The sequence below is a fragment of the Platalea leucorodia genome, assembly GCF_965183815.1.
Source record: "Platalea leucorodia genome assembly, chromosome: 7".
Lineage (NCBI taxonomy): Eukaryota > Metazoa > Chordata > Aves > Pelecaniformes > Threskiornithidae > Platalea > Platalea leucorodia.
The window spans coordinates 13,850,343-13,864,533 of NC_138829.1; the positions used below are offsets into that span (position 1 = coordinate 13,850,343).

Sequence of the window (14,191 nt, forward strand, 5' to 3'; positions counted from 1 at the left end):
TTGGGCTTTACACGGCAGAATTCTAACAAAAAACATTTAAATACCTTAAATGGTGACATCACTAAAACTCCAAAAGTGTGTATGGTTTTATATATAAAATATATAGATACATGTGGATGATTTTATGACCATAATTACATGCCTTTATAACTGCAATGGCTTGTGTACACTCAAAAATGCAATGCTTAAAAATTTTTCTCCCAAGATATCAAAGGCAAAGCAAAATACTTAGTTTTTCACATTTCTGTGATCCCTTTGGGGCAGTTCCTACACTCCTTTCTCAGCACTGGAGCTCTAGAAGTAGCATACAATCACCAGAGCCAAGGAGAGTAGCAGATACCGGACTTTGATTGTAATCAGAGCCTTGTCCCCTCTTAAGGGAATTCAGTGGGTGTTTCAATTGAAAGATTTTGGCTCTACCCAGTTTTCTACTTATATTCACAAGCAATACTGACTCAATCACTTTCAATTTCAAGCGTACATGACTAACTAGTAATTTCCTGCATTTGTGACATACCATGACCCTCCTTGATGCTGTTAAAGTTTGTGACTACACAGAAAAGCACTGGCAAGTTGACAGTGAATGACCCTTGGTAAGTTGTTCTGCAATTGCTTGACTTTGCTCTGCAAGTTTGTGCTCTCATAGCAACATGGACAGCATATCATTCTATGCTGGCTTCATTAAAAGAAAACGATCCTGTCTTTCAGTTAAAAAAAAAGAAAAGCTGAAACTGTTGAAGGAGCATGCACCTAATAAGCTACTTCTAAATCTGGCTCCATCATTTCAGTCTGTGGACTAGCAGAACAGAGCTTGCAGAATCCTTCTCAAGTAAGTACTGCTTTCTCCTAATAGCATGTTTGTTTTTTTCATTTAAAATGTATAACAGGTAGTAAAGAAGTCTTCAGCATTGAATTAGTGGTGCTGCAATATGACAACTGAATGCCTGCTTTAAACATGAATTAACATGCTCTGTTGTTTCATTTGGCAGACATTACTGCCTTAAAAAGGAAATATTTAATACATTAAGGTACAAGACAGCAAATTATGTAGAGAAAGCTTCCTAAAGCTGCAGTGCTAGAAAGCTAATGGCATGATTTATAATTGACTGTCATGATAGTTTTTTTTTTTTTTTTCCAAATGAGTTATGCATCTTTTATTTGCATAATACACATCATGGAACATGTCTATTTGATCTCATCAGAACTGGAATATGTATTCTGAATATGCTACTGGCCATTAAGTATGAAATTAGCAAAATAATTTCTGTCTTCAAGAAAGGAAGAAGTCAGATAGTGGCATTAATATTATTAATAAAGATAATTTGTACACATTAAACCTACCTCAGGTTTGTATTAAATGCTGAAGGAAAATATTTGTAATGGATGACTTTGTATAAAGTGTTAGTCAATCACTGTTAAACCCAACAGAGTATAGATTAAATAATTGTTTGTATGAGAAACAACATAAATGCATGTCATTTGCCAAAACAAACAGCACATACTGTAGCATGCTTTGTGCAAGAGTGTTTAAACAGCTCTGATGAACATGTCTCTTTAATATAATGAAATGGGGTGGGACTATGGGAGTTGAAGGAAAAAAAATAGCAATATTTTGCTTGATGTTTAAATTGCAACTGTTGTAGCAGAAAGAAGTTAGGAACAGGCAACCCACAGGGCTACCTTTACGTTTGATGTGCAAACACACACATATCCACATGCAAACAAACATTTTTTTTTCTCATTTAGTCCTAGCTGCTTAGCACCAGTTCCCATGACATGCAGCTCTGATTGCAAACACATAGGTTTGCAGCACTCAGCAAAACTATATTGTAGCTGCATCTGAGACATTACAGCTGTGGTACTAATATCCTGGAAACTTTTAACACAAACATGTCCTATACCTCCAAATAAGACTGTTTATCATAATTTTTTGTGTAGGAAAAAATATGCTGCAAAAAATCAAATTGTTTAGTTCACTTCCACAGAAAACTACATACTTTCCTCCTGCTCAAGGTATCCATCCCTGAACAACCCATGACAACCAAAGTCAAGAAATTACTATTTATTTCTCCCAGTTATTTTCAAATTATTCATGACAACAAATTTAAAAGCATACTGCCAAGCCAACTCATTTATATGCAGGCAAGCTTTTTTAAGCAAACTTTTCCAGGACATATTGAAGCATGGAACTGGAACAACCATTTCCTTATTTACTGTGTAATAGAAATAGAAAGTCCTTGGCAGATTATGCATATTGAGAGATAAAGAATGAAAGCAGAGATAACAAAATTACTGTTACAGTTATGGTGAACAATAATATATACGTTCTTTTGCAAGCAACACTAAGCTTCCTAGGGCCAGCTCTGAACAGCCTAGTAAATCAGAAGCCAATAATGGAGATGTTTAGCCTGACATCCCACAGCCCTTCCCAAAATCTCAGGAAAACACAGGATAGTTATAACAAGGCCAGTAAGTAGTAAAACTTATGGTACCATCCCCACAAGACTAAAGGACACATCAGTGAGTAGTAACACCACTAACAATCTTTGATCATTTCCACAGCTATTGCTATTCAGCAACAAGAGGAAGCAATCATTGGTAACTATTTCTGAGACAGACTAGGAGGGTGAGGAGGAGGAAGAGGGCTGCACTTGTGAGGCCTCCAAGGGGAAATGGTGACTTCATGATCAAGGAGACAGCATTGCCTAGATGAAAAGGCTCACTCCTTCCTTATCCTTTGTGATTTCCTAATCCTCCAAATGAATGATCCTAATGAAATCCCACAAACCTAGTACAGGTCAATAGTTCTTATGAAAGTCAAAGCTCACAGGGATTTGACCCACTACAAAGAAATGTGAATTTTTGTAATATGCTCTTGAACAACTCCATCTAACACAGAATCTACTAATTTGAATAAGCTCACCAGGCAGAGAAAAAAAAAAAAAGAGAATATCATAGCAACATCTTATTCCTTTGTGGTTTACGCATTTGACAAAGACTGTCCTTCCAGTCTTAAACTTTCTGCTATGTTTAACATTTAAATAGTAGAATTACATATTCCTGCAGATGTAAAAAAGATGACAAGAAAAATGCTGCTGTACTGACAGATGTCTTCAATACTCCTGGAAGCATCACTGAGATGGACTTTGGGTAGCCTTAATTCAACAGTAAGGTGGTGTCACATCAAAAAGGGAAGTTATATGGCTTCAGAGACAGCAAGGCCTTGCAGACTGTGGCATCCAGCATCAAACTAGGAATGTATTTAAGTAAAAGAAAGTAAATTGGTATAGAAAATATCATGAACATTAAAATAAAGCAGAATTCAGTTGGTGGGAAATATTTTCATTCCACCTGAAGAAAAAGGAAGTGTATTTTTATTCCAAGTCTGATTTTGCATAAGAAACTAATTCCATTCTTCCACTTACTTTTCCTCTCTACTGTCTTAAATTTTCTTATGCCTTTTTATTGTCTTTTGCCAATTAATAATAATAATAATAATAATAATAATAATAATAATAATAGGGCTGGGAAATAGGAAGAGAGAAAAGGGAGAGTAAAATGAGGAAAATGGTATACCTAATTTGGAAAGCCACATGACACTGCCATCCTACCTCAAAGAAGCACAGGTTTAAGAATAGAATCAAAGGATTTGACACCTTCCTAAAAACACACATGTTCAAGGAGCAGTGGAAGAAACTAAGACTCCTCATCTGTGTATTCTCAGAAGGATCAATTATTTTGCTGTCTCTTCACCAAGCAACTACAAAGTGAACTGGAGACACAGAACCAAATGCTAGTGTAATGCAGATGACCTACAGCTCTACCCATCCTACACCACTGCTACAAAGAAGGTACAGCACGTGAAGAAGAGCTCATGGAGCAGCTGGCTAAAGCAGAAGCTGAGCAAGAAAAAGATGATGTTGACAGAGGACAGAAAGCATTCTGAGGACTCCTTCACAGTAAAGGTACGGAGCTGCGGTTGATCACTAAACACTAATCCAATAAAGAAACTGTTATTCAGAGATGCTATTATCTTCCATTAGGTAGGAAACTTCATCTCTTGGATGAGGACAACAATCTCTCAGGCAGGTGGTATGACAAGCTTTTAGTGCTAAGAAGTTCCAACATGGAGAAAATGCTGTAGTGTATATGCTCTGAAGCTCAGCCTTACTAGACCACAAATCTGTTTCCTGTATTGTCGATCAGCCTCCATACAATTTTGTATTCCTCTCTTCAAAGCAGTCCATTGTCTGAACCGTGGATAAATAAAAGATCACTTAAAACTCTTGAAAAAAGATCACAGTCTGCTGCTTTATTTCTCTGGCTTTTCTCAGCAAGAGTAAAATTTCTCTTCATGGGAGAATGAAAGGGGAAAAAGTCCCTTAGGAATTAAGGGTAACCAAATGTCATTATCTAATGCCGTAAGTACATTTCTTTGAGCAGCTTTAAAAATACACACAGCAACATGTGTCCACAGTGCAATTTTCTGCTGCTAGGGAGCAGATGACATAATAGCCAACAGCTTACAACTGATACTAATTTGGCTGCTTGCACAGCAGCCAACGGAAGGTGCTCTGACAGTATGATACTGAATGCAGTAAGGACCTGTATCGAATGGAAAGACTTTTTTCTTCTGTTGTACTTCCATTAAAAAAAATTTAAAATTGGTATATTAAAACATTTTGTGCTTACATTTTTCTCTTTCTTAATGTTTAATTCATTTTTAAAGCTATAAATATAGCTTGCATGTTAAATGGGTGGCTGGCTCTAGTTTTACTGCAGCTGTAGCATTTGCCAGAGAACAGTGACTCTGTTTTCAGGGTGGTGCAGGATTTATGCTAAAACCCATCTCTCCTCTAATGCTCAACACTTCTTACAGGCTTAGCACAGCTCTGTCTACTATACAGCTATAAATTAAATGAATCAAACTCGTGACTGTTGGCAAGAAAGATGGCACAGCAATTTGTTGCATTGTGTTTGGTCACTCTGTAGTTGTAAGACAGATAAATGTTTTCCTGGTCTTGGTGGAGAGGTAGATTAATGAGAATTTAGAGGAATTTAGATCCTTTAGATCTTTCGATTTAGATTCAAGGTTGGATGCAGACTCTGTGCACCGTGCAGATTCTTGCATAGAAGCATGATTTTCTTAAATGTCTCTGGTCTGTAAGACACCACAGTACCTTTTCACGTACTTTTCATGTCAATAAAACCTATCAGTTGTTAAGAATCCAGACTGATTTAATGGTGGCAGCATTGGTCCAATTTTCTGTTTGTCATTACATGATACAGAGCTACCAACAATCGATAGAGAAAAGAAAAATTCATTTTAAGGTTTTTAACTCGTTCCCATTAACAGTCACTCATTAAAATAAAGGAACTGAACTTTCATTCTACTGGTCCTGAAGACAGCTGGATCTTACAGAGTTAGAGCAAATGTCTGCTGGAATTTTCCTTAGGACTGCAAGACTTTCAAGTAGAACCTAGTGAGGTAAAATGACTACAGGCAATGCTGGCTGCATCTCCTGTCCATTAGAAATGATTTGTTCTAAAATGAAAAAAAAAAAAGATGGTGAAGGTAATATTTAGTGAAATGGAATTTTTGCTATGTGACACATAGCATCCTAGAAATAGACATTATTCCCATTAATTTGGAAATGTGATACACTTTCTGGAGAATAACTAAAGAAAACAATGCTGAGAAGACTTTAAGCCAACACTGTCTTGCTGAAGAAACTGGGCTAGACAACCTTGTGTTAAAATCAAATTAGTATTTGGCAACCAATATAGAAAGAAAAGAAAAAAGAAACCATCCGCTAAAAGAAAACCAGAGAGGAACATTTGTATTATTTAAAGGGATAAACTTAATTGTAAAACAGAAAGGTCCCATAAAACACTCCAAAATGAACTTCATTAAGTGCAAAGAGTAATGGATAAGATACGATAAAATTTTCATTAAAGGCAGGAGAGAAGAGTATATCTGAACAAGAATGGGCACTGGAAGAGTTGGGATATATCTATTTTGAGAGTGGACTGTGTGCTGAAGGACTTGCACATCTGTAGGGCAAACTGAGAACTTTGAAATGAATTGCAATTCCTACCAACTCCGGTGGGTTTGGCTCTGGTGCTTTAGGCAGTATTTCTGAGCAGCTGAAAGGCTGACTGAGAACTACAAACAAAATTACTTACAGGAAATACACTCCATTATGATGGAAAAACTCACTCTTTGCTGCAACAAGAACAGCACAGAAACCAGTGTAATGATTGATCCAAAATCCTGGAGTCTACTCACTGACTACAAAAGGCTCTGGAACCAACTTTAATTGGAATTAAAATAAACCCCAATATTGTTTAAAATCAGATTTACACTTTTTTTTTTTCATTAATAACCTAAAATTTTCTTATGAATCTCAAAATGTGGAAAATCTTTAGACTTGTTTATTTTTTTAATGTAGATAATCTGCTGAATATATTATTGTTAATGTATCAAAAGGCATAATTTTAGACATACATACAAAAAAATTTGCACGCTTCTTTAGTACTAGAACTGTTGAATGTTTTCTGCTTTGACCCAAAATGATCATATCTTCCAGAGCTCTACACAAAGAAACTCCTAGTTGTCATAACAACCTACTGCAGCTTTTTTGCTACATAGATAGCTTGTATTTGCTTTTGATACTACTAGCAAAAATTAAAATCTCCTGAAGTTTAAAAAATGGGGATATTATTTAAAAGGGAGGGGGGAATGAATATAATTTTGGTTTTAATTCCCACAAAACTCAGCTTTCAATTTTAAATCTTCAGACAGTGGTCTGTAGAGACATTACATTGCATGAAGTCATGTTTGGAGGTAACTCTGTTATGCTCCATTTTTATACAATATATGCAGGTTTCTAATAATGTCTGTGTGAAATGACACTTAAAATATAAATAAGCCTAAATTAACCTTCAGAAAAATCTTCATGTGTTTTCCAAAGTAACAAGTTTACTAGTCCCTGAATGCTTCAGTCTTGTCAAATGAAATACTGAATCATTATGAAAGTCCCATTTAAGCTGTGATCTTAGCTATCATTGTTATAAATGTTTCAGATTCAACAGTCAATTTAGTAGGAAAGGACTGGTATTGTTCTGTTCATATTCTTATATTAATACTAAAATAGAATAGAACATCTTAGCCACTGCGCTACACAAAATTACTAACTGGATCCACTTGAGTCCCTAGAAATGATTCACTTATGAATTATCACTATGTGAGTCTTAATAGTACCTAGAGATGTCACCTTGATCAAGGTCTCGTTATGCAAGCTTGTGTACCAATGCATAGAAGAAGACAGATCTTTCCTAATTTTTGAGGACAGTTAATGGTGGCTACAGAAGAAAGTGCAGGTGTTCACCAAAGGTCAACTAACAAGGTAATGGCAGAGCTGCTAACAAAGGACATCTTATCTACAATGAACTCTGTCACTTAGGTCAAACAGTTTTGAACTGATTTGCACAGGCATACTGTATTATTCCAAGAATTGTATCTATCATTTCTAAAACAGGGCAAAATTAAGGCATAAGTTTTTTTCCTTATGATTATTTTAATGTTAATATGAGAGGTTTAGAAGACCTTGGAAATCAGGCAAACATCCACCTAGCAAAGGCATATTGTAGCAAGAAATAACAGGAGAATTTGAGCTCTCTGAAGGTATTTGTTCCAAGAGTACAGCCCAGACTACTGCAGCAATGCATTGCTATTCACAGACATACCTGCTTGCACTGGAACAAGAAATTCTCTTTATCAGCAATGTCTTCAAAGAGATTTAGATATATAAGGCAAAATAATTTTACACTTTAAAAAGTAAGTCACTTAACATATGAAAAATAAATCGTGAACATCAAATCATTATAAAAGAGTTCAGTCTCAAACATCCAGATTCTTAAGCATATTTTGGTTTAATATTCAGCTCCTCTATTTGTACATGTGACTAGTGGAAATAATTTCTGTGATTCAGGTAGTCTCTAGAGAATATTTTGGTGAATTTATTTAAGACAGACCACTGAATAGTTATTGTGACTATAAACTTTGATAACATCTATTCCAATCAAGGTTTAGAGGCATTGATGTGAAAAGATCTATATCATTCAGGTAAGAAGACTTATTTGTCATTTTGCAGCTGTAGCTTAATTTTTTTTTTATTAATAATTTGATATGTCTGTCATATGCTTAAATTCATTAGGCAGAAATCATCTGAAGAAAGATCAGCGGCAGTATAAGCAGTATAAAACCCCCACAAGTGTTATATACCTTATCTAGGTTACTTATAACCTACAACCTGATATTTTTCCTATTTTTTTAAAAATTATATTTGACTGCTACACAGATGACATATTTCAGAACAAATGGGCTCATTCCTGACAGTAGAGGAGAAATACATGAGCCATTTTTGTTGGCTGTACCACAGACTTCTGTCAGATTCACACCTTAAAATCTGCACATATGCAATGGATAGCTGAATTTGTGCTTGTAGTTAACATAGCTTTGTTCATGCACAAATGACCCCCAATCCCTCATGAATAAAAAAGCTCTTCTCCAAATATGTACAAGCCATTACAGATTCTGGCTCCACAATGAGGCTTGCTCTGTTTCTGAAACCGACATATTAATAAAGTCCATTAAAATTGCAGAACTCACACTTTGCCAAGCTCTAATGGATCCTGGAAGGCAAAAGACCTGAGATGCATTAGCATAGACCCTACCCCTTTGGGGAATCCTGTTTGCTTCAATAAGTAACTATAAGTTTTCAAAAGCCTGTATTAGGACATACTGAAAAAGTCCTAAATTCTGGCTTTACAAGAAGAGAGTAGTGCTGTGTTTTTCCCTGACTGCACTGAAAAGGTAATGAAACTCTCCGTTTACAATAGAAAGCATTCGCCAGCCCTTTAAACTCTCACCATTCACATTCAAGTGAGAGAGGAATAAATTCACCTAAAACAAGACAGTGTGAACAGGATTTATTTATGCATTTTAAGCCACATCGTTTCTGTGATCAGGATAATGTTTGTATCATGCAATGGAATGGTGCGGTCCCATAGAAAATATGGAAGCATTTCAGAAAGTAATTCCAGTAAAAGCAATTGATTTCTGATGTGTTAAAAGGATCTTATTGTCCCCCTGTTATTTGCAAAATTAATGCACTTAGTATGTTAATTTGAGAGATTTGCAACACTTCAGCAGCTTTTATGAACTATGATTTAAATAAGTCCTGGAATTACCAATGCGGAGACAATAAATTCTGTGCAGCGGGCAAAGTGACTTGTAATGAGGGACCTAAACACAATGTCCGCTTCAAAAGCTCATGGAGCTACATTTCAACCCAAGCTGCCACTGACCTGTCAGCTATGTATGACACTTTTAAAGATGCTCTTCACTGACTTTTTTCCACTTCCTTGCCACCTTCTCCTACTCCTCAATCCCTTACAGGGATCCTCCTCATGTCACCCTGCCCCAATATTTAAGGGAGGTCACTCAGGTTTCTGCTTGTGATTCGCTTCTCTTTTCTTTCTCCACCTGCTGCGTTTCATCAGTCAGAAAGCCATGGTGGTGTCAATGACAGTAATGTAAGCAGAGTCTGATTCTCACCAGACAGAAACGGTTAAATGACTTGCTTTCACCCTTATGCTAAAGTAAGGAGATACAAAAAAACCCTTTTGAGTTTATCAGTCAGTTCATTCTCTGTTCAGTTCCTGTGGCAGCACATCATCGGGACACTCCAAACTTCCATGCTGATTATAAAGTCAGACTATAGCCCTTAACCTCACTTAAACTAGCCTTTAGGTTCCCACATATACAAAGCAAAAATAGAAATTCTGCACTTCACAGTTCAGACTTGCCTGTCTATAAAGACAGTAAAGAATGAGAAGAGCTTCGCATGCAAGGTACTGGAAGAACCCATCATTACTACTCGAGACTCATTTACAATGCTGAAATATTGCACCTCGCTTTGGATTCAAACCTTTAAAAATTATTTTAGAATTAAAATTATGGCAAGAACAAGCAGGTAGAAAGTGAGAATCACATTCTCTTTTTGCCTTTCTGGGTCTAGCAGATCTGTCACTAAGCTTTCTAATAGAACAGCAAACACTAGTAGCATTAGGACAATATAGCATGACCTTCTCTACTATCGGATTTTAAAAAGCCCTGAAACAGAACCACCCCAGACTTTACTTAGTGAGAATTGATCTACATCATGGTAGTTCGGTTTCCAGTTCAACAGACAGGAATATATCATATGCTGCTTTGGATCAATGAAAGCCCATGCTCATCCACTAAGCACTCAATACTCTGGAAAATTTGCATGTCCTATAGATTGTGTTCATTAGTATGGCTAATTAAAATGAGGAGAATGTGCTATTGATCTAATTATGAAACATATGCATAATTTGGGATGCATATGGGATAAAATGTGGTGGCTGCACTGTTATGCTTTCAAAGTCATGCTTGTTGTCTTACAAGATAGAGAAGGATTTATGGGAATGCCACTTTCACTGATGCCAGCTGACATACAGACACAAAAATAAATGGAGTCGCTGTCAAAGGGCTCCATTTCCCCTGTTAAGCCAGAGGGTGCTGTGTCTGGAAGACCGGCCAAGCAAGAGAGGGTTGGCAGGGTGACTGAAGAAAGAGCATGCAGTGCATCCACCGCCGCATGTGTACCAGAAGTAGGAACTGATGCGGAGAGCAAACGTGCTGGAGATTTGACGATGAGCAGTTACTCAAAACTCTGCAGCTCCAGTGAGGACAGCTTTGAGTTACAGGGTAGCACAAGGTCAGAAGCTAAAAGCTTTGTTAAAAGCAAAAATAAGGATGAAGGCTATCGACCCCATCGATCAAAGCACTGTCAGAAAGGGGGTGAAAAAATCCACGGACTGGAACACTCTTCTCTGTATCCAGCAGAAGTGGGAAATGCAAGCCAAAAGCTCCAGAGGCAGAAGACTCACAAGAAAAGCAGTTCCTCTGCATCTGATTTGAGCTTGGTGAGTCAAGGATCATCAAGTTCATTGTCTGTTGTGGAAGAAAAAATAGAAGCTAAACTCAAATTCTCTCAATTTATTAATGAAGTTACTTTCAGAGTGCTTGATCCCATGAGCCTGAGGGCATATCGAGCTGCTAAACTGAAAAATACTTTTCCATCCAGTGTGAGAAGCCTAGATGACTTGCATATTAAGAGAAAGTCTCCTGAAAGCTGGAAAGAGAACGTTCTAGATGGGAAAAGTCATCAAGAAGTAGACTTAGAGAGTCTGAGAAGTGCCGACATTGTGGTTGGAGCACGAACACGCAAATTAGAGAAATCCTTGTCCCTGGATACAAGTCCCTCTCTCAGGTCGTTTGATAATGGTGCCTCATGCAGAACAAGATCTGGCTTGCCTGTAGAAATTATGATTTCTCAAAGCAAAGAAATGCCAGCCACAAAATCTGCATCTCTGCCTAGAAGTACAAGTATGGTGAGCTCTCTCTCAAATCACTTCTTTGGGTGGTATGTGACAAGTACTTGTGCATTAATGTGACTATTTGAGAAGTGTTTCTGTCTTCCTGGGTGGGCTCTTACTGCGTACACAAACTTTTCTCCAGGGTGGAAACATGGAGGGTTTATTTTTAGTAGCTGAACAAACCAGCTCTAGGAGGTATGGGAGGAAGCAAAGACAGGATACAACTAGACAACAAGACAGGATACAAAAGGATTCCTTTTAGTTTGGTGTCTTAAAGGAAGACTTTATGAGATCAAGCAAGAAAGGTATTCCTGCACTGCCATGAAGCATATATATAACCAGGTCAGCTATGAGCAGCCAAGGCACCCTCAGAAAAGGGTGAAGAGGGTACTGTGAGAGACTGCTAAGGTAGTCTAGCTCACCAGCTTACAACTTGCTCAGGTATCTCTACACTAAACAGGCATGCTCACTTAGCATGTTTAAGTACTAGCAAGAGCTCTGACATCCTGAAAACATTGCTAAGGTTTGTGAGTCTGGAGTTAATACATCTAGACTGACAATTTCTTTCCTGATTTTTCTGAAAAAAACCCTTAAGAACTGAAAAAGAAAGAAAAAAAAACACTGAAGCTTTCCTCTATGGTCTGGCCAAAAATATTTATGCTTTTAATTTTTTCCTATGAGATTCTTTGTTTGGTTGAGGAAGAGGTATTTAAGCCTATGGAGGGGGGCAAACGGAAATTGTTGTTCTTTGCTTGCATGGCATTGTCAGAAATCCTGAGCTGACAAACCTTGAACTGATGCATTACGCTATTATGTCTCTAGAGCAGTAATTGTAATCCTGCTAAAACAATAAAGGCCCAGGAACTGTTGCTTAAGACTATACGCATGTACACAGATGTTGCTAAAATGGGAGCTGCTACAGCTGCATTATTCTTTAAAAAGTCTATTCAAATTTAAAAACAAAGAAACAAAAGGTTGTCTGTTTTCACAGAGGACCGTAGCAAGCGGGAGAACATCCCAGTCTTAAGAATTTCATGCAATCTTCAGCAACCCAGGCTTAGGATTTTATAGGATGTCCTTGGATGTTTTAATTATTACCTATCAAAGATGGACGGAGGGAGAAGAGGTGAAAGATAATGAAACACAGAGAGAATTTGCACACTGTGCTGTGTCACAGGTCCTCAATGGGAGCTGTCCTGCAAAAGGGTCAGGAGGCTCCAGCCTGAGCCTGTGGCAGGATACGCTTTTTTCACATTTCAATTAGCCATCTGTCAGAGCATCTTTTCCAGTGGACTTGCTCATACTGTACAGATTGGAACGTCCAACCAATCAAGTACTAACTGACTAAACACTCCCGAGTGCTCTGTAATTCCACTCCGTTAATGTAGGCATCAGTCTACTCCAATTTAAGCATCAGCCTGCTCTAAATCTAGTAATTGAAATTAAACACAGTAGTTACCAAGCATTTTACCTCAACAAACAATGCCTCAGACTGCAGAGCTCAACATGAGAAAAGAAAGGAGTGGCAGGGAAAAAACAAAAGCAAAACACGTTCAGCCACATCTACAGATTCATGTCTTCTACATGAAAAAAATTTTACTTCAATGCAATTTATTTAGTGCAAGTCCTCACCTGACGCATGCCTAGTAAGAAGCAAAAGGGTAACTGTACAGACAGTCTTGGGTGCTGTTATTGTAAAGATATTTAAAAAGTACTTGGTTATGTAATGTTCATTTGAATACGCATCTAGAACATTGCCTAAAACTGTTTCATGTTTTAGTTGCCAAGTTATTATTCATATGCAGAAGATAATCTTCAAGAGAAAGAAATGGATCTGGTTACATTGACTTAGATATAAAAACAGGATAGCAGAGGTATAACAACACATCTTGAAGAGCATGAAAGAACATGCTTGAAAGTTTGAGGTTAGGAAAAATGCATCTAATTAAAAAAATGTGACTTAGAAGAGGAATGCTGTGACATTGCCTCCTGTCTGTTATGTTTTCTGAAGACCCCTGAGGTGTCCACAACTGTGTCTGCACTCCATTTGATGTGTCTATATTGGATCCAGACCCACAAAAGTGATTTTCAACTCTCAGACTTTTGAGAACTGGTCAAAATGTTCAGGGACATTTCTGCAAGTATTTATTGGTTTGCAAACAGCTGCCACTGAAATGAAATCTCACAAAGAAACCACCTTCACTGTAGATCTATGCAGAGAAATTTCCAGACAGCTAGCAGTATCAAAAGGGTGTTCCATTTAGTGACTGGAGTTAAAGGGAATTCTGATAGGTAGAAAGCAATTACCAAATACAATAGACATGACATTGCTATGGTCTAAATATTTTAGTAACCTGGCCAGCAGGATGAAATTATTTCTCATTTCTATGTATCGATCTAAATTTGGAGACACTGGAAAGTGTCTTTTGCATTTTCCTGCATTTTGCAGGAAAGCAAAATGATTTAACTAGATTTAACTAGATAAAAGCAAGCCTCTGAATCCACACCAATATAGAGGAGGGTGTGCAACTCGAGACCACATCATACTTCCAGGTTGAAATGAAATGACCAGTTCAGTAGGCTGAAAAATGCAGGAAAAGTCTGAAAAGGGTTGTACACAATGGAAAGTTTCTTAGAACCTGGAAGACATTCTTGTAAGAGTCTGTCAAAGGACAGATCAACACAGAGAGAAATGTGGATGGGTCCAAACAGTATGTATTTT

The 14,191-nt window shown here is 37.3% G+C and overlaps 1 protein-coding gene across 3 annotated transcripts in view; it reads left to right on the forward strand.

Annotated features, from left to right (window-relative positions):
* Positions 1-3,914: 3,914 nt before the first annotated feature.
* Positions 3,915-14,191, forward strand: part of BEGAIN (brain enriched guanylate kinase associated) — a gene marked incomplete at both ends in the record, with an annotated part of 163,278 nt that continues 153,001 nt past the window's right edge. For 2 of the 3 annotated variants that reach the window (XM_082316906.1, XM_082316907.1), the window contains one exon: positions 3,915-3,965. In XM_082316906.1, the coding sequence (XP_082173032.1) occupies positions 3,915-3,965 (51 nt within the window). Of the gene's footprint in view, positions 3,966-10,743; positions 11,485-14,191 lie in introns of those variants that run through there. The other variant, XM_082316904.1, reaches the window with a different exon arrangement.